Source organism: Panthera pardus, unplaced genomic scaffold (assembly GCF_024362965.1).
Source record: "Panthera pardus isolate Hobbes unplaced genomic scaffold, ASM2436296v1 HiC_scaffold_1, whole genome shotgun sequence".
In the NCBI taxonomy this organism is placed as follows: domain Eukaryota; kingdom Metazoa; phylum Chordata; class Mammalia; order Carnivora; family Felidae; genus Panthera; species Panthera pardus.
The window spans coordinates 55,222,027-55,240,433 of record NW_026526654.1 but is presented as its reverse complement, the minus strand read 5'-3'; the positions used below and the strand labels follow the sequence as shown (position 1 = coordinate 55,240,433).

General features: G+C 37.6%; 1 protein-coding gene across 5 annotated transcripts in view; it reads right to left on the bottom strand.

Annotated features, from left to right (window-relative positions):
* DIAPH3 (diaphanous related formin 3) overlaps nt 1–18,407 on the bottom strand; it is a 504,744-nt gene that overhangs the window by 390,314 nt on the left and 96,023 nt on the right. For all 5 annotated transcript variants that reach the window (XM_053898946.1, XM_053898962.1, XM_053898954.1 and 2 more), the window contains one exon: nt 2,773–2,900. In XM_053898946.1, coding sequence (XP_053754921.1) covers nt 2,773–2,900 — 128 coding nt within the window. The remainder of the gene's footprint in view (nt 1–2,772; nt 2,901–18,407) is intronic.

The window sequence follows — 18,407 nt, the reverse complement described above, 5'->3', positions numbered from 1 at the left end:
ATCCACTAACAGTTATAATTGACAATTTGAAGAAGCTGGTCTTTTCCTAGTGTTCCAAAACTAAAGCACTGTGTCTTTTAGCTTTAAACTGTCACCGAGAATATTGAATAATCAATAAAACTTCAAAACAGAAGAACTTTGTGGTCTTCAAATCAACTCTTCATAAAAGGTGGCAAATAACATGATATTTAATGCACTGGTTTTCACATAATTCACTGTCTGGAGGGTAGAAGGTTGACATGGCTCATAATTGGTAGGTAGCGTTTCAGAAGCAGATAAATGATTCTGCAAGTATTGCATATCTAGATGGGGGTGGGGTGGAGGGAAGGGAGGTTTTCTTCTTGATCCTTGACTTTTTATTTAAATAAAACTCAATCCCAAACCAACATTGGAGAACCATCATTAATCAGTTCTCATGTTTCTTTTTTTCAAATTTATTCACAGACATTGAAGAATTTTAACTCTGATTTACTCAATAATACTACAGGGCTAACAACAATCTCAAAAGATTCTTAAAAGAATTTTAATTATTTTTCTCTTGAAATTGAGTCACACACTATACATCAAAAAATATGAAAAACACACTTTACCAGCAGACACAAAACTAATAGAAAAGTCCAAAGATTTGAACATAGGCATAAATTCAACTTTTACACATCCAAAGAAGCCATTCCACTAACTGGAGCACTGCACACAGAAATAGTCTTGAGTATCTTCTCAATTTTCTCTCTACATCAAGTGCCACAATTTCAGAAAAACTTCTCCAATGGTAAGATTTCTATCATTTATAGGGAAACATCGATAGCTTGTGGATTCCTGGTAATATAGCAGGTAATATAGCAGTTTAAGGCGAAATCACATATAAATGTATCCGCTGTAATATACATGAATTCATACATAAAAGTTTTCCTTTTGCTATCATAGTCACCTAATCAAATTATGAAGATAGCAGGAAGGGTCTGCTTCTAATCAAATTGAAAAACCACAAAAACAACCATTGCTCAGTGGTTGCCAGATAAACTAAGACATGGAGTGCATCTCTCCAGTCAACCCCAAAATATCCTTTTGCTACATTTAAACTCCATAAGTACAGGACCTGGATCTGCTTTGCTATTTACCCAAGCCCCACAAGACAGGGCTTTGTAAGTATTAGGTGTTCAGTAATTATTTTTTTAAATGAATATATTAAATAGGTACAGATTCAACTGGAAAGCAGAGTTCTTCATGTATGATTATACCTGCCAAATAAATTCTCAATTCAACTCAGTGTCTAACAATAGCCAAGGTAAAACTGAAGGAAGCTCAAATTAAACTTCATTGTTTCAATCGACAAGTCTTCACTGAGTACTTTTTATGTACTGTGTGCTATGAGTGGTAAAGAGAAGTAAGTAAGACATAGCAAGTCCTGGTCTCCTTCCCCTCATTAAGCTTACAGCCTACAAAACAAGCTGGATGTGGGGAAATATGGAAAAACAAAGATAAAGTTGAAATATACTTTGTTTCCTCTTCATGCTCCTCAGTTAAACCTCACTCACTTCATGTCTCAACAGGTAAGGTCTTTTTGTTTTAAATAGGTGTACTGTGAAGGATTTTTTCATACTGTAGCCAAACTTCAGAAGTGTCCAAAAAAGTAGTAACAGAGCAGACATCAAAGAGATTCTATTACATATCATTAACCTCTGTAGTCATTCTAGCCCTGACAATTATTTATACACACACACACACACACACACACACACACACACACACACACACTTTTCAAAATTTTTTTTTAATGTTTATTTATTTTTGACAGAGAGAGAGAGAGACTGTGCAGGCGAAGAGAGAGAGGGAGACACAGAATCTGAAGCAGGCTCCAGACTCTGAGCTGTCAGCACACAGCCCCACATTGGCTCGAACTCACGAAGCATGAGATCATGGCCTGGGCCAAGGTCAGACACACAACTGACTGAGCTGCCCAGGTGCCCCTCAAACACACATATTTTACACACATCTAATACACAGTATTTTCTTATGCAAAAACAAGCATTCATTTATTATACAAAAGAAGCCAAAACTGATCTACCTCAGACCCTTACAGCTCTGAAATTTTATGACTGCTCAGACATTTCATAACAACTTCTGCTTGAACTTTTTCAAGAATATTCTGAGCCTAAAAGTCTAAAACTTGATTTATAGAGACATCTCTATTAGAGTTGCTGGATCCAGGACACCTAGTTAAATTTGGATTCCAGATAAACAAAATCTCACAGTGTCCGTACATCTGAAATTCAGATTTCACTCGGCATCTTGTATTTTGACTCACTACATCTGGCAATACTAACCTATGTGCTCCTATAAAGACATAATTTCCAATAAAGGATGAGTTAAATAATAGTATTTCTTTGTGTGTCAAACAAAAATCAGCCACTATATATACAATACCAAAATTCGCATGTAACTCAGCCATGTTACATTGATAGTTTTTGATCATGATGATTTTCTTTTAAAAAACACCATTTCTTCACATTTTTAAGGAAAAAAAGAGTAAATTTGTTCTTGTTTTTAAGTCCCCAGGCTATGTATCACTTGGTAATAAACACAAAAGTACTGATGGCATTATATTACATTATGCATACAAACATTAGATACTCAGTTTTTACCCTGAGACACCATTGAGGTATACCACCCAGGAACAGATACTATAAAGAAAGTGTTAAATGAAAATAACAGATTAAAGACATCTGTTTAATTTACTAACATGCCCTGATGATGTTCAGATAGATGAATTACCTGACAGGATTACTAGTCAAAGATACGCGGAGGGACTCCAGGCATGTGACAATGTCATCTGCAGACCCCATTTTCAGTTCATGGATGAATTCCTGAGGTGAGATCTGTCGCCTACTCTTAAGACTTCCCTGTAATTTAAAGAAAAAAAAATTTATCTTCATTAAAGCACTATCAATTACATTAATCCTATCTTTCATATAGCAGCTGCATGCAACTACTCCGAGCAGTCTTACTTTGCAGGAATGATTCCTCTGCTCACAAATATAAATTATCATCTACGATATTCACCAAAGATGAAACACCAAAAGGTTTGCAAATTAAAAGGACTTTCTCAGGGTGCCTGGGTGGCTCAGTTGGTTAAGTATCTGACTTCGGCTCAGGTCATGATCTCACGGTTGTGAGTTTGAGCCCCGCGTCGGGCTCTGTGCTGACAGCTCAGAGCCTGGAGCCTGCTTCAGATTCTGTGTCTCCCTCTCTCTCTGCCTCCTCCCCGGCTTGCATTCTGTCTTGCTCTCAAAAATAAATAAACACTAAAAAATTTATTTTAAAAGTAAAAGGACTTTCTCAAATGCAAAATATCATGGAAAACAATGAAGTGTGGAGACATACATATCATAGGAAATATCTGAAAATAGAGTAATCTATTTTAGGCACTTGCAACATAAAAATCAAAACTCAATACAAGAAAAGCCCTGTTAAAACTAATCTTCTAAGCACCACAAAAAAAGCCTTGAAGCTACTGACTCAACTACCAGTAAGTGCCTAGTTCTAAGCACAATATACAAAGAGATGATCAAAACCTAAGTCTGGAAGGAGAAATGCAAGCACAGTAGTAATACTTTCTGGTGAATCTAATTCCTGCAATACAGTACCTACCTAAGGACCCAGAGGAGGAATCCCTAACTTGGTGAGCAGATGAGGGAAGCCCGAGTAAAAGCGCAAAGGGAAGTCAGTTAAGGGGACTGAGAATTAGGAACTTCTTCCAGACTGAAATAGGGCACATGTGTACAACCACAAAGAAAACCAGAAGCACTTATAGCCAAAGATATCAGCCAGATCAGGGAGGGACAGAGCACCGCTAATCAATCAGATTTTCCAGGGCAGTTTTGGAAGGATCACTCTGGCAGCAGTATAAAATGCAGATTAGAAGAGCTGGAGTTCATTCATTATTCAACATTTCGTGCCTACTAAGTGTCAGACACTGTTTGAAGTGCTATACAGAGAACAGTCAATAAGAGACAAACATTCCTAGGTACATGGAGCTTTCTTCTCCATGGAGAAGAATAAAGCCAGGCAGTCAATAAATGAACTAAGCAGTTAAAGTAGTTGCTTTGTAGCTACGGAAAAGTGCTACAGAGAAACATAAAAGCAGAGAAGTAGAATAAGGAGCACAGGAGGTGGTTTGCAATTTCAAACAGTGTGGTCACAGAAAGACTCGCAGAAGAATCTGAAGGCCTCAAACTTGAGTATTAGAATAAAGGTGTGAAGGACAGAGAAGTAACCATACCTGTAACTGAAAAGTTGTAATGGAAGGGACTGTACCCTCAGAGGCCACCCAAAGAACTCTGATTTTACTTTCAGATGAGAAGCAACAGAAGCAGCAAGACTGGTTAGAAAGGCACAAACATAGTCCAGAAGGAAAAAATGAAGCAGCATGAACAAAGTCCAGAACTGAATCTACTTAAATTACGGATTACACATCCAAGGGGAAGGAATTATACATGTTCAAGAGCAGATTAGTTGGGGTGTCAGGAAATCAGATCCACTTTTTTTAAATTTTTTATTATTAATTTGCCATAATATTGCCCAAGAAAACACTTCCAATAACACAAAACAAATTAGCACAGGAAAGACAGAGGGTTTTCATCAATAGCAGAGTGGTTATTTACCAAAAAGAAAAACAAAATTGAGCAAAATCTACAAAAATAAATTTGAAAGGAGAAATGAAATGATTTAGTGAAAATAAACACTTTTGAAATCAGTGACTGTTACGTATTATTAAAAAGAATACATTCAACTTGTACTGACAGCATTTTCGGTATCCTTTTCTGCTTTAAATTACTTAAGTATTGCCTGTTCAACACAGAAAATTTGGAAATCAGAAAAGCACTAGGAAAAAAAAGTGCCTCAAAATGACTCTTAACTTGATATTTCTCTTTTAAGTGTTTTTTCTCATTTAGAATATGTAATAGTCCATATACATTCATAAACACATGTACTTTACTTTCAAAAATATTATGTCATACAGATTGTTCAGTAGGCTACTTTTATCTTTAGTAATATTTCATGAATATATCCCACATCTTAAATGAAAATTTTTTTCCTGGCTACAGACTGTTAACATACCATTACTTACATAATTTAGACCCATATTATTGGGCGCGTAGGTTGCCCAATATACTTTCTTGGTATCTTAATTTGTCAAGTTTCCTGTACATGCTGTCAATATTTTTTTAATGCTTACTTATTTCTTTTGAGAGAGAAGGTAAGTAAGTGAGCACACGCATGCAAGCAGGGAGAGAGGGAGAGAGAGAGAAAGAGAGAAAGAGAGAGAAAGAGAGAAGAGAGAGAGAGAGAGAGAGAGAGAGAGAGAGAGAGAGAGAATGAATCCCAAGCAGGCTCCTCACTCTCAGAGCAGAGGCCTATGCAGGGCTTGATCTCATGAACTGTGAGATCATGATCTGAGCCAAAATCAAGAGTCAGATGCTTAACCAATAGAGCCACCCAGGTGATCCATCAGGTCAATATTTTTATCAAAATATGTATCAACAGAAGTTAAACTAGATCTTTTTGTAGTACTTTCTGAATTTATCACTGAAATAATTATGACATGGAGGGATCAAAATACACCAAAGCTGAGATCAACTGGTTCCTTTCAACAAAAAATGGGTAAGCACATATAGTCAATACTTTTAAAATGTAAGAATAAAAAGCAATAAATGCATTTGAATAAAAATAAAAGTGATTTAGGGGCCCCTGGGTGGCTCAGTCAGTTAAGCAGCCAACGTCAGCCCAGGTCATCATCTTGCAGTTTGTGAGTTCGAGCCCCGCGTCAGGCTCTGTGCTGACAGCTTGGAGCCTGGAGCCTGCTTCGGATTCTGTGTCTCCCTCTCTCTCTCTCTCTCTCTCTGCACCTTCCCAACTCATGCTCGCACTCTGTCTCTGTCAAAAATAAATAAATTTTTAAAAAATAAGTAAATAAAAAATAAAGGTGATTAAAAAAAAAAAAAAAGTAATCACCTGCCCCACCACTTAACCCTATCTTTCAGAGGCCATCACTTTTAATTCCCTTAACTGTTTCTTCTGATGGTTACTTAATATGTCTAAATAACATGTTTACTCTGATTTTCTTAAACTTCTAAGTTTTCAATATTACCTTTGACTTCCATTATGAAAGATAAGGAGCTAGTTATATTAAAACAATGGAATTTGTACTCTTCCATCTTCTGACTATAGTTATAAGTAAACTCAGTTGAACCAGAAGATGCCAATTCCATGACATGGAAGCTGACTGAATCCAGGCTCTATGAGATCCAGAGAGATTTTTGGATCACTGAACTTAGTAATTCTTTACTTTGTTTCATGACACAAAATAGGACATCATATGCCCCCATTCATAAAGTCTTCCAGCTACTATAATTCCCATGTTGGTCAAACCAACTCATTGGTGCCCCCACAGTAGTGGAGATGCGAGAAGCATGTTGGATCTTCCCATTCCTATTCAGTTTTTTACTGGAGGTACAAACTAGTATGGCAAGGCAATAACGACAGCAACAATAGAGATTAGAAAAGAAGAAGAAGTAAGACAGTCTCTACTTGCAGATGAAATTATCTACATGAATTCAGTAAGATCACAGAATAAAACCTCAACCTTTAAAAAATATTTTTTTATTTCTAAATATTACTAGTAAGTGAGAAATGAAATTTTACAATTTAACACTTCAAATAGCATCAAAAAAAGCCCTCACAAAATAATGAGGAAAATTTTTAACAAAAGAAGATAAATACCTATATGGAGAACTACAAATATTGTGAAGAGGTATTAAAGAGGACCTAAATCAATGATCTTATGCCAAGTTCATGGGTCAGAAGGCTCGGTATTATTAAGACATTGTTAAGAAATACATTTTCTGAAGGACAATGTATATATTCAATATATTCACCATCAGAATCCCAGCAAGTTTTTCAGAAATTGAGAAGCAGCTTCTAAAATTTATATGGAAAAAAAAAATTTATATGGAAATGCAGGAAACCTAAAGTAGAGCAATTTAAAAGAATAAAGTTGGGGGGATTTTTCCAATTTCACGATTTACTATAAAGCTACTAAAATCAAGTTAGAATAGTAGAAGCATCAATAGAAAAGAATCCAGAAATACACTTGCACCTATGTAGTCAATGATTTTCAACCAAGGTGTTAATGTAATTTAATAGGGTAAGAAGAATCTCTTCAACAAATAGTGCTGGAACAACAGGACATCCAAATGAGAAAAAGTGAACCTAGACCTTAGACCTAAATGTGCAAGCTAAAACTTAATGTCTATAAGAAAACATAGATGAAAAGCTTCACTACCTACGGGGAAGGCAAAGATTTCTTAGGACAAGAGGCACTAACTAGAAAATTATTCATAAATTAGACTTCATCAAAATTTAAACCTTCAATTTTTCAAACAACTCTTAAGATAGTTTTATTGAGACAATGAAAAGGAAGCCACAGGCTAGGGGAAAATATCCATAATACAAGTCAAGAAGTGTGCAGTCCGAGTCTACATAACGTAACAAGCTAAATGAGCCTGTTACTGGTTCCTGAATGGCGGCAGAAAACATGAGTCTGCAGTTAGAGACAAAGGGCTGTATTATGCCTGTGTTGGTTCCCTGATCCACCAAGTCCCACAGGGGCAACACAGGGCTCCCTGATGGATGATCAACGCCTCCACATGCCGCAGAATGCATTATAGGATACTGAGCATGGGGAACTCACCAATTTTAAAGTGAACAATAACAAGCCTGCTCATTGTCTACAGGGAGACATAACCACCTTTCAAGGCAGCTCACTGCAAGCACAACCCTGAGAAATGGATTCAGTAAAGAGCAGTCAAGCCTTCCATTCTTGGTGTAACTAGAATAAATATACAGAGGTACTCAGGAACCATGGCAGACTGCCTCTCCCAACAATAAATGCATCTCATAAAGATTTGTATTCAGAACTTTCAATGAAGTCCTACAACTCAGTAGTAATAAGACAAATAACCCAGTTTAAAAAATGATCAAAAGACTTCACGAAAGAAGATACATGAATGGCCAATAATCACATGAAATAAATGTTCAAGATGATTTGCCACCAGGGAAATGCGGTTTAAAACCACAAGTGAAAAAAACAAAAACAAACAAACAACTCACCACGAATGAGGTAACACTTCACATCCCCTAGAGAGGGGAGGATGTGAAGCACCTAAAAGTCACCTATACTACTGGTGGAAACGTAAAATGGTGTTGCCACTTTGGCAAAAAGTCTGGCAGGTTTTTTGTTTTTTTTTTTTTTTTAAAGATAAATGTACACTGACCAGAGGACTCCGCAATTATACAGCGAGGTATTACGCAGGAGAAAAAACAAAACAACAAAAATTCATACAATGTTCAGAGGTGTTTTATTCATAATATTCAAACACTGGGAACAACCCAACTATTCATCGAGTTGTGGTATATCTATTCAATGGAATACTGTACAACAATAAAAAAGACTCACTCATAATGCAACCAGATAGATGAACCCACCCCCCCCACAAAAAAAAAACTGCTGGGTTAAAAAAAGCCAAACAAAAAAGAGCACATAATGTATGGTTGTATGTATATGAAAGACCAAGACCAACCTGTCAGTCCTTTGTCCTGCTCCACTCTCTAGCTAACAGTATAAAAGCAAACGTGTCAATAGTTCTTGTTGTATTTGGGTGGAAGATGGGGGTAAAGACAGACAGCATCTTAAATGGAGCAGCAGGTAGACTTCACCAACAAACACTGGGAAAGACAGAATAATTTCACTGGCTCAAAGTAACTCTTTATTTCAGCCATAGTAAGTCTTCCAGTTTGAGCAATTTATTATCTAAAAACCTCCACCTTTTTGCCCGAGATTCTTTCCTCTTAACACCCTCCCCTTTCACCCAAACTGTCACAATCACTACTGAATCTTTGCACAAGCCTACTCCCAGACAGCACATCTGGGCTGAGACTCACTTCCTGGGATAGGCCTCTTCCGAGCCACAAAAGGGGAATCCCCCGTCCACGGATTCCTTCTTCTTAACACTCGCCACTCTTATTTATTGTATAGAGGATATTGTGAGCATCTACTCTTTCCAGACATTGTTTACATGATGTAGACACAGGTGACCTAAGTGGTAGCAGAAGCAGCTATTGAAGAGTTCCAAGTCTGAGCAAATGACATTCTCCTAAGAAAATAACATTCAGCAGAAACCAGAATGAAGAGGAGAATGAAACATGTTTCAAGCAAAAGCAAAAGGCAGGAAAGAACTAGGTATATTCAAAGGATGGTAAAACGACACCTCAAAATCCCAGGAAATGACAGAGTTGAACAGGACAAGAGAGACACAACAAGCTGGTATTGGAGGCAGGGGATCAACAAACAGCCGCCTGAGTGCGAAATGTTTTCGTAGGACTCCCGAGCTAAGAGTGTTGCTTACATTTTTAAACGCTTGTAAAAAGGAAGAGGAGGAAGAGGAAACACTGGCACTGGCAGAAGTAACTGAAACCCTATGTGACTTGCAAAGCCTGAAACGTTTACTGTCTGGCTATTTAACACAAAGTTCTCTGGTCTCTGATGGTGAGGGCTTCAGGTTTATTCTGAATGGATGGAAAACTATTGGCAGATATCCAGCAGATAAATTCTAAGATCTATTAAAATCAAAAAACATTTTTTTTTTTTTAGAGAGTACACCCAAGTGGGGGAGATGGGCGGGGGGGGGGGGGGGGGGAGGAGGGACAAGGAGAGAGAGACAGCAACAGAGGCAGAGAGAGAGAGAAACAGAGAGCATCTTAAGATTCTCTTAAGCATAGCTCAATACCACCACCCTGGGAACATGACCTGAGCCAAAATCACGAGTCAGACACTTAACCGACTGAGCCACCCAGGCTCCCCAAAATCAAACGCTTTTTAAAGACTGTTCTAACTACTGTGTCGCGACAGAATGTAAGGAGCAAAATGTGAAACAAGACCACCCGTTAGAAGGCCAGTACAGCGTCTGGTCAAGAGTGGACAGTAGCCTGGTACAAGGAGCCAGTGATGGAAGGCATGAGATCTGCTCAATATGAAGTTAGATCAGACAAGACTGGCTGATAGTTTGGAGGTGAGGTATTGAAAGAAGTTAAATTCAAAGATGATGCTGAAGTTTTGGTCTTAACAACTAAGTGAGCAGTGCTGCCATCTACTGATCATTGATTCCCTGTCAAGAGCCTCAAGAGTGGTGGACTGGGGATAAACCCGGTCCAAAGTTCAAGGGGAAAGAAAAAAAAAGGGGGGCAACTCTTGTGAGGAGATTTCCCATAAAGGAGAGCAAAGAACTGGGGCAGCAGTTGGTGGGGAGCTATAGTGTGGATTTTCTTTGGGGGAAACTACAAGATGTTTGCAGGCTGATGGAAATGACCAAGCAGGGAGGAAGAAACTAATAATGCAGAAGAAGGTAGGTAAAGATGCAGGGAAACAAACAAGTAAACAAACAAAAAACTCAAGCAGATGACTCGGGATGTAGCCTACAAGAGGAAGGAATGATCTTACACAGTCACAGGTAAAGTCTATCACCATAAGAAGAGCAAAAGCAAAGTCGAGGGGAACAGATTCAGGTAGCTTGTTAGACCTGGTGATTAGGAAGTGAGGCGTGAAAGTTCTACTGTGATTGCATCAACCTTCTCAGGGATAGAAATAGCAATATAATCGGCTACAAGTGAGGACGCAGAGTTGGAGGTATAAGAAAAGGTATGAAATCATTTCCAGAAAGCAAAGAAGTGTGCTGGCAAGGGTCAGGTGGTAGGATATCTGTTAAGGGCTCACTTGTCAACCGTAGTCATTCAGAAAACACTACTTGTGGCTGTATGCTTCTTCCCAAATGCATGTTGTGCTGAGATGCAAAAGCAGACGAGGTAGGAAATTTAGTTTAACCAAGGGGAGAGTTTATATGGACCAAGAGGGAAATAAAAGAACTGTTTACTGAAGGTAACAATGGAGCATGTGTCTAAGGTCAATAAGGAAAGAAGGATGTAGCAGCAGTTGGAAAGTGATGGACATGAACAAATGGTAGAGTCGATGGATCGGTAGTTCTAAAAGGGTTATGGAATTCTTTCAGTGGGAATATTAAGTAAGCAGAAAGACAGGTAATGCTCCACTAAGTTTGTAAACCATATTTAGGGGTGGTATTTTACTATGGGAGGCAACGAGTGGTTGAGGTTGGGTAGAAAAACCAAAGATTGTTGGAAATGATAGTCGAGAAAATGAGAGGACTGAATGTTAGATGGATCCTCTGTGTGAATGATGAGGTCAGAAAGGACAAGGGCAGCGGTAATAGCAGGAAAAAAGCAAAGGCTAGGGGCCAAATCTGTGAATGTGCTGGTACCTCTTTGTATTTTACTGGAGAAGGTCTTACACGTCTACTCAGACAGTGTCTGCCTCTGCCTAATTCATCACTGTGTCATCAGTACGTTGTAAAATTGCTGGCACTCAGTGAATGAACGAGGCTATAATAAAATCTAAGGTATACATAGAATAAGAATTAAAACAAGAAAGGCGAGGAAGATAAGTCACAAGAAAAAATTCTCAATACTTACTCAGAAAGGAATATCTCAAATGAAAGACACAGGCAACAGACCAGATAATTGGGTGATTAGCTTTCACCAGAATTTCCCCCTTTTATTATAGTACTATCAACACACAGGTACAAAAGAAAGGAAACTGTGGGGAGAAATACATTACGTGAATAATCAGAAATATTCCTTTTAAGCACAGCTCTTCCTGTGTTTCTTTCATTTCACATAACTTCAAAGGAAGCGGGAAGTAGGGGGAGAGAGGAAGGACACTCACGTCTGCCTATCTCTGATTCCATTAGCCATGAAGATGAAAATACTTAGAAAGCTTTATCCCCTGTGGTATCAAAACACATTAGTGAGATAAGGATGTCTGCCTGACATCACAAAAATTAGAAGGATATTTATCCAACATAATTTTTAAATCTTTTTTAATCCCTTAGTAAATTTTATTCTGAAATACCAAATGCAGGATAGAAAGAAAAGTACATAACATTCCTCTTGTCAGATTCCTTATTAAATGTATTCTAAGGTATAGAAAGTAATATGCACTTTCACAACTTATTTCCCTCACCATTTCTATATTTCTGAAACCAAATATTCTTTCTTTTGCTATGTAACTATTAAAGGTAATGGTAGTCATTTCTTCTGTACCTGCCTCAATGCCTGCATTTCATCGCAGGTCAGGTATCAGAACTTTTCAGTAGATTTCTCCATTATTCTGTCTCATTTATTTGTTTGCAGAATTTGAAATACCATCTCCATGACAAATTAAAAATATATCCTATTTCCAGTTACCGGTAGAAAGTATTAGAGAACATTCTTTCATTTTTCAAATAATTGAATGATTTACATACAAATATGGAGAATTCACCACTCAATGGAGACCTAATTTTAAAAACAGTAAAACAAGCTATCTCTAGAAAGCCTGCAGGCTCTGCAGGAAGATGACCCACCCTAATGTGTATGTGGGTGAGGACAATGACCTTTCAGTCCCTGGTAGAATGTCTGACACATGATAGTTGCTTTAAGCAAAAGTTTGCCCAATTACTCAACTCATTGAATCATACCTTATTCCTCCTGGAATGTACTTTGTACCCATACTACATCCTCAACCATGGGTAATGGTCTCTTACTCACACCTAAAACCATAAAGAAAAATCAGCATGTTTTAACATGACCCAAAATATATAGCCTTTGGCAGTTAAAAACTTGAAATATTGGGGGACTGTAAGAAAACACTGAAACCTTAACTTTTTTAAAATTTCTTTATTTTGAGAGGGGTGGAGGAGGGGCACAGAGAGAGAGGGAGAGAGAGAGAATCCCAAGCAGGCTCGCACCAATAGTGGAGAGCCCCGTGCGGGTCTTGAACTCACGAACCATGAGATTATGACCTGAGCTAAAACCAAGAGCCAGATGCTTCAGTGGCTGAGCTACCCAAACACGCCAAAATCTTAACTGATCTTTATATGAAGTAAGTTACTAGACTCAAGATCCCTCTCAATGACATTCACTTTGTAATTTTTAGCAGGTAAACTGCAGAGAACAACAAAAATTCCATCAGCATAAAACAAAAGGAGTCAAAAAGCCTAATAAGTTCTCATAGCGAGGAGAGTGTGCGTGCACACGTGGTCTGGCATTGGTGTGTGTGTGCCTGTTTCTATCTGCCGGTCAGTAACTCTAGGTTAACTGCCTCAGTATCTCTTTAGTATTAGAACTCCTGTGGTCTTGGTACCTAATTCAGGTGATCAGACTAGTGAAGGAGAAGAAGATATGAAATGTGGAGACTATTTAAAGAAATAGTGTGCATTGATAATGACTGTATTTTAAGAAAACTGCAGAGTCAGCACTGTGCAAAACGGGTAAACACAGTTGCTGCCAAGGGGGTAATTATAATCTAAATTACTATCATGTATATTGCTATTAAAATGCATTACTACAATTTCCTTGCATTTTTCAAATGATTTCTAGCATCTCTAATGTCACAGATCAACAGAAACACTAAACTGTCAGTGCAGTATGAATTACTTATTTTCAGAACATTTACAACCCCAACAGATCTCCAGTGCCAATAAAATCTGTTATTCAGAGATGATATTATGCAAACTCATAGTAGAAACTACGAGCAATGACAAGTACTGCAGAAAGGGGCGTTCACCACCACCAACAAAAAAAAGTTCAGCAAAGAGTTTCTTTTAGGAGTTATTATTTTTTCCATAAACATTTAATGAGCATGATTATGTACCAAGAACTTCTCCTATAATTTTGGAGGCTGCTTTTAGCGTACATTAAAAATAGCATACGTTAAAGGTTTAGAATTATCAAGTACATTTTACAAAGGAACATGATAAAATACAGAAAAATCTGCTGCTCTCCCTCTTTCAGTTTCTAAAATAGCTCTACAGAAGAAAAAAAAAAAAGCAGATTGATCCAACACTAATTTTAGCCACTCAGAAATTAACTTGCATAAAAGAAATTCAACACATTACATTCCTCGTATTATCCATCAATACTTAACTAGCATCGACATCCCTTCTATTCACAGGAAAGCTTTCTCACATTAGCCCATTGCCTTCAATAAAACAGTTGACTATTTAGACGATTTTGTATATTTAAAAAGACTTGCTTCAACTGCTCAAAGCAATGTCCTGCTATTATAAACTTCCATCTGGTTACCATGACCAGAACTCAGGTGCTTTTTAGCTTCTAAACCTCAAAAGGATGTACCATAACAGTTAACAGTCAACTGCTTCTACCCACAGCCAGAGAACAGAAGCCAAATCAACCATGGTGAGCAACACATCATGAACACATTGCATGAACCATAACACACAATTATAAATAAGAATGAGGGTGTCTCTGAGCTGTATGGCATGATTTTCATTACAGAGTTTGAAGTCGAAAAATTATGAAAGAATGTATTACTTTGTGTTTATGAAGAGATATATTCATATATTCATTATTTGTACAAAAACAGGCAGGAAGAGGGGCGCCTGGGTGGCGCAGTCGGTTAAGCGTCCGACTTCAGCCAGGTCACGATCTCGCGGTCCGTGAGTTCGAGCCCCGCGTCAGGCTCTGGGCTGATGGCTCGGAGCCTGGAGCCTGTTTCCGATTCTGTGTCTCCCTCTCTCTCTGCCCCTCCCCCGTTCATGCTCTGTCTCTCTCTGTCCCAAAAATAAATAAAAAACGTTGAATAAATAAATAAATAAATAATAAAAATAAAAAAAAACAGGCAGGAAGAAATAATCAGGAACTCATGAGATTGTGTACCTTCTGGGAGATGGGAATATGGTAGGTAAGACAGAGAGCAGAACACCCTAAAAGAAAAGAGGGTAAGTGACAATGCTTTAGGGATACCTCTGTGTATGTCTTTTTATTTTTCATACACTCAAAAAGAAAAAAAACAAAATCAAAGAGGACGGGAGGAAAATCCTTAAGTGAGACGAACCCAAGTAAGTTGACCTAATTATAATTCAAATAGGTAATTATTTCAGAGAAATAAACTAGAATATAAAAATCAAAGGTAACAGTATAAATTTGTGGTCTGAAGGAAAAGGTATTTGGATAGATACAGCTAGCTAAAAATAAGGAAAAAATAAATAAAAGGTATATGTATATACATGTATACTATAGGTTTTCTACATATGGATTTACTTATATTTAATATATATACACATGTATGCATGCAATTTCCAAATATGCACACATCCATATACACGTCTCATACATATCAACATATATACATCTCCATATACAACATATATACATCCCCATATCAACATATATATATGTATATACATACATACACATATATATGCCTTAGCTCTGTCTGAAAGGGCCTAAAGATGGCCCATTAGAAGACCTAACATTCAGATCCCAACTTCTAAATAGCATTCTCCATTAAAAGAAACCATTCCTTGAACAAAGGACTGATTCCAGGGCAGAGGCTAGGATAATACAGGATGATCTCAAATGTTTTCTGCAAGAGAGGAAGCAGAGCTCCAAGAATGATGGGGACATGCCAGAAGATAAGGGAACCAGCCTGAAGGGGTCTCTACTGGCCAAAGATACCAGGGAGAGGATGGGCCCTGGAATTACTGCTTCGAGGGCAAGGGGTTTCCTTTGGGGTTGATGGAAAGGTTCTAGAACTGAACAGTGGTAATGCACAACACTGTGAAAATAGTAAATGTCAATGAATTGTACACTTTAAAATTGTTAAGGTGGTGAAGTTTATAGTGTGTGGATTTTCTCACACACAAAAAAAAGTTTTAAAAAATATTTATGAAACAGGAAACCTGTTGTCTTAGAAGTTAGCAGTTACCTTGAAGAGAAGAAGCATAGGGACTAGGTCATACAAGCTCGCTATCCTTGTCCCATTGCTTCAGCTGTGTTCTGGGTACATGAGTGTGTTTATTCTGTGTTGGCTTATTCACCAATATAATAAAGATTTGTGAACTTTATTATATAAATTTAATTTGAAAGTATTTAAAACCCAGATTCAAATTTACTAATTTTTATGCTTTATTCTAAGGATACACGGTTACATTCAAATTGAATTCCTTTCAAATCTTTAGGTTTTAAAGCATGCCATTTAAAATGTTTTACACTAAATGTCATATTTTCTGGCTGAAAAATGAAATTAATGAAAAGTTACACCATGTCAAATGAGGCCACTTGTTTATATTTAGCATCTTTGGTATACCTTTTAGAACTGGAAAATGTTGAGTTCCATCTGAACAACAAACTGCACTTTAAAACTTGAAAAAAAAAAAAAAAAGCAAAAAAGCCCACAGTTGGGGGTGGGGGAGCTGATTAAATAAACATGGATGTTCTACTTTGCCAGCCTCTATTTGATGGTTCAGTGAAGGATAAAGATCTATTCGGCACATCTGAACAGAGAGGGAAAAAATGTGCTGATGCTCTTAGTCATTGGTTCATTATCTTCTTTATTGTGTTGATTATGTTTATGTAAGAAGAAAAACCACAACAAAACTTCATTGGGCATTTACCAAAAAAAAAAAAAAAAAAAAAGGGAGGTGGGGGCCAGGGAGGGGGGTATAAGAAAACACCAGCTGTTCCAGTCTTTAAAATTAGGCAATTTGTTTTTCAGTCCCTCCAGGTAATTGCACAATTATTTGCCTCCCCAATTCTGAGTATTTTCAAGTGTCACTGTTACATTTACAGCACAAGCCTGTCTTCCTTTTTTTTTTTTTTTTTTTTTGCTTTTTCTTGATTTATAGAAGAAAACTAACTTGCTTCTTCATATCCACAAAGCATCCTACAAATCTAACCTGTTTATGTTAGTAAAAAAATATATACCAGCACAAAATGTAACATTTTTCAGACTGTTCTTCATACAAGTAACATTAACAGTGGAATATGGAGGAAAAATAATAGGAAAAAAGATCTTGGGATCTGAATCACATCCCACTCTGACCAGCTGTGGCACCTCAGGGTGCTTATGGAGCAGAGGAAGCTGTAAAACTCAAATACACTTGGAATATACCTGTATTATGTGATTTTATCACGAAAAGCATATATTCCTTTTACTAAGTTATTTTTAAAGCTGTGCAAGCATATAGATCAAAGCAAAGCAAGAACCCATAGTCTGCAGGGTTGTTTAGAAAGGAAGCAACATGAACTAATGAACTGATTAAAATGAGGAGAAGCAACTGAGGTCCAACAAAAAGGAGTTAATTGTTCATTTGTGTTCTCCCTTGTAACAAAGTACATATACGAAAAGGCTGAAACAGTCTATTTCCATTTCCCAGAATCCCTGGCATTATGTTCCAAGCAGATACTGAAAAAAAAAAAAAAAAAAAAAAAAAAACATTAATAAAATGAGAGGAAAAAGAAGTTAATGGATCTAAATTTACTCAAGTACTATGCTCCTGCCAAGAGTAAAAACAATGATGGTCCTATGGTAACATGTTATAAGTTCATCATTTCTACGATGTTCTGAAAACATGGCTATCCATCTAACAAGTCACTCAATAAACATGGATAGAAGGATCTATGTGTACCATTATGGTGAATACTGGGACTCAAAAATGAGTAAGAGAAGATTCTGCCCCTGAGGTCGTCATCCTCAGGTAAGAAAAATCACCTGAACAGTTACAAGGACTCCAGCCTTGGTGAGCAAAAACGGGGAGGGGGGGGGGGGATGAGGAGGGGGTGGAAATATCCCAACTGTTACCCAGAAAATCAGGGGAAACCTCCAAGTAAAGATAATTCAAGAACTGGTCTTAAAAGATGGGGAGTATAAAGCAGAATTACAAACATGGGCACAATAAGGTGAAAGATGTGGCATTTTAGCAGCTAGATGGCTACATTACAGATGGTATAAGGAGTGAGGAGAACGAGGACACAAAATACACAGGAACCAGAACGTGGGCTGTGGCTACCTCAGCCCAAGGGAAGCCAAATTAGCCCACAGCTAACAGGAAGTCACTGCATAATTAGAAATCAAATACAAAAAGCTATGTCAGAAAGATACGAGAGCAACAGTGAGGAGGACAAAAACATGAGCCTCTGAGGTTAGAGACACAAGGGCAGTTCAGGTGAACCTGTAAGGAAGATCTCATGCTCTTGGTTCTATTATAACCTTAAAGAAACAAAACAAAACAGAACAACAACAACAAAAACCCAAGAAAGAAACAGCTAGAAAGTGTTACTAGAGTTGGTCACAAAAGTGTGCTCACCTCACACAGGAAAACCTAATGTGTTCTACCTCCAAGGCGCTTACAAGACAAAAGTGGGAGAATGGTTTCTCCTGCATTGACACAAAGAAGCCTCTCTCTAATCATCCCACTCTTCTCAGAAATATTCTGTGC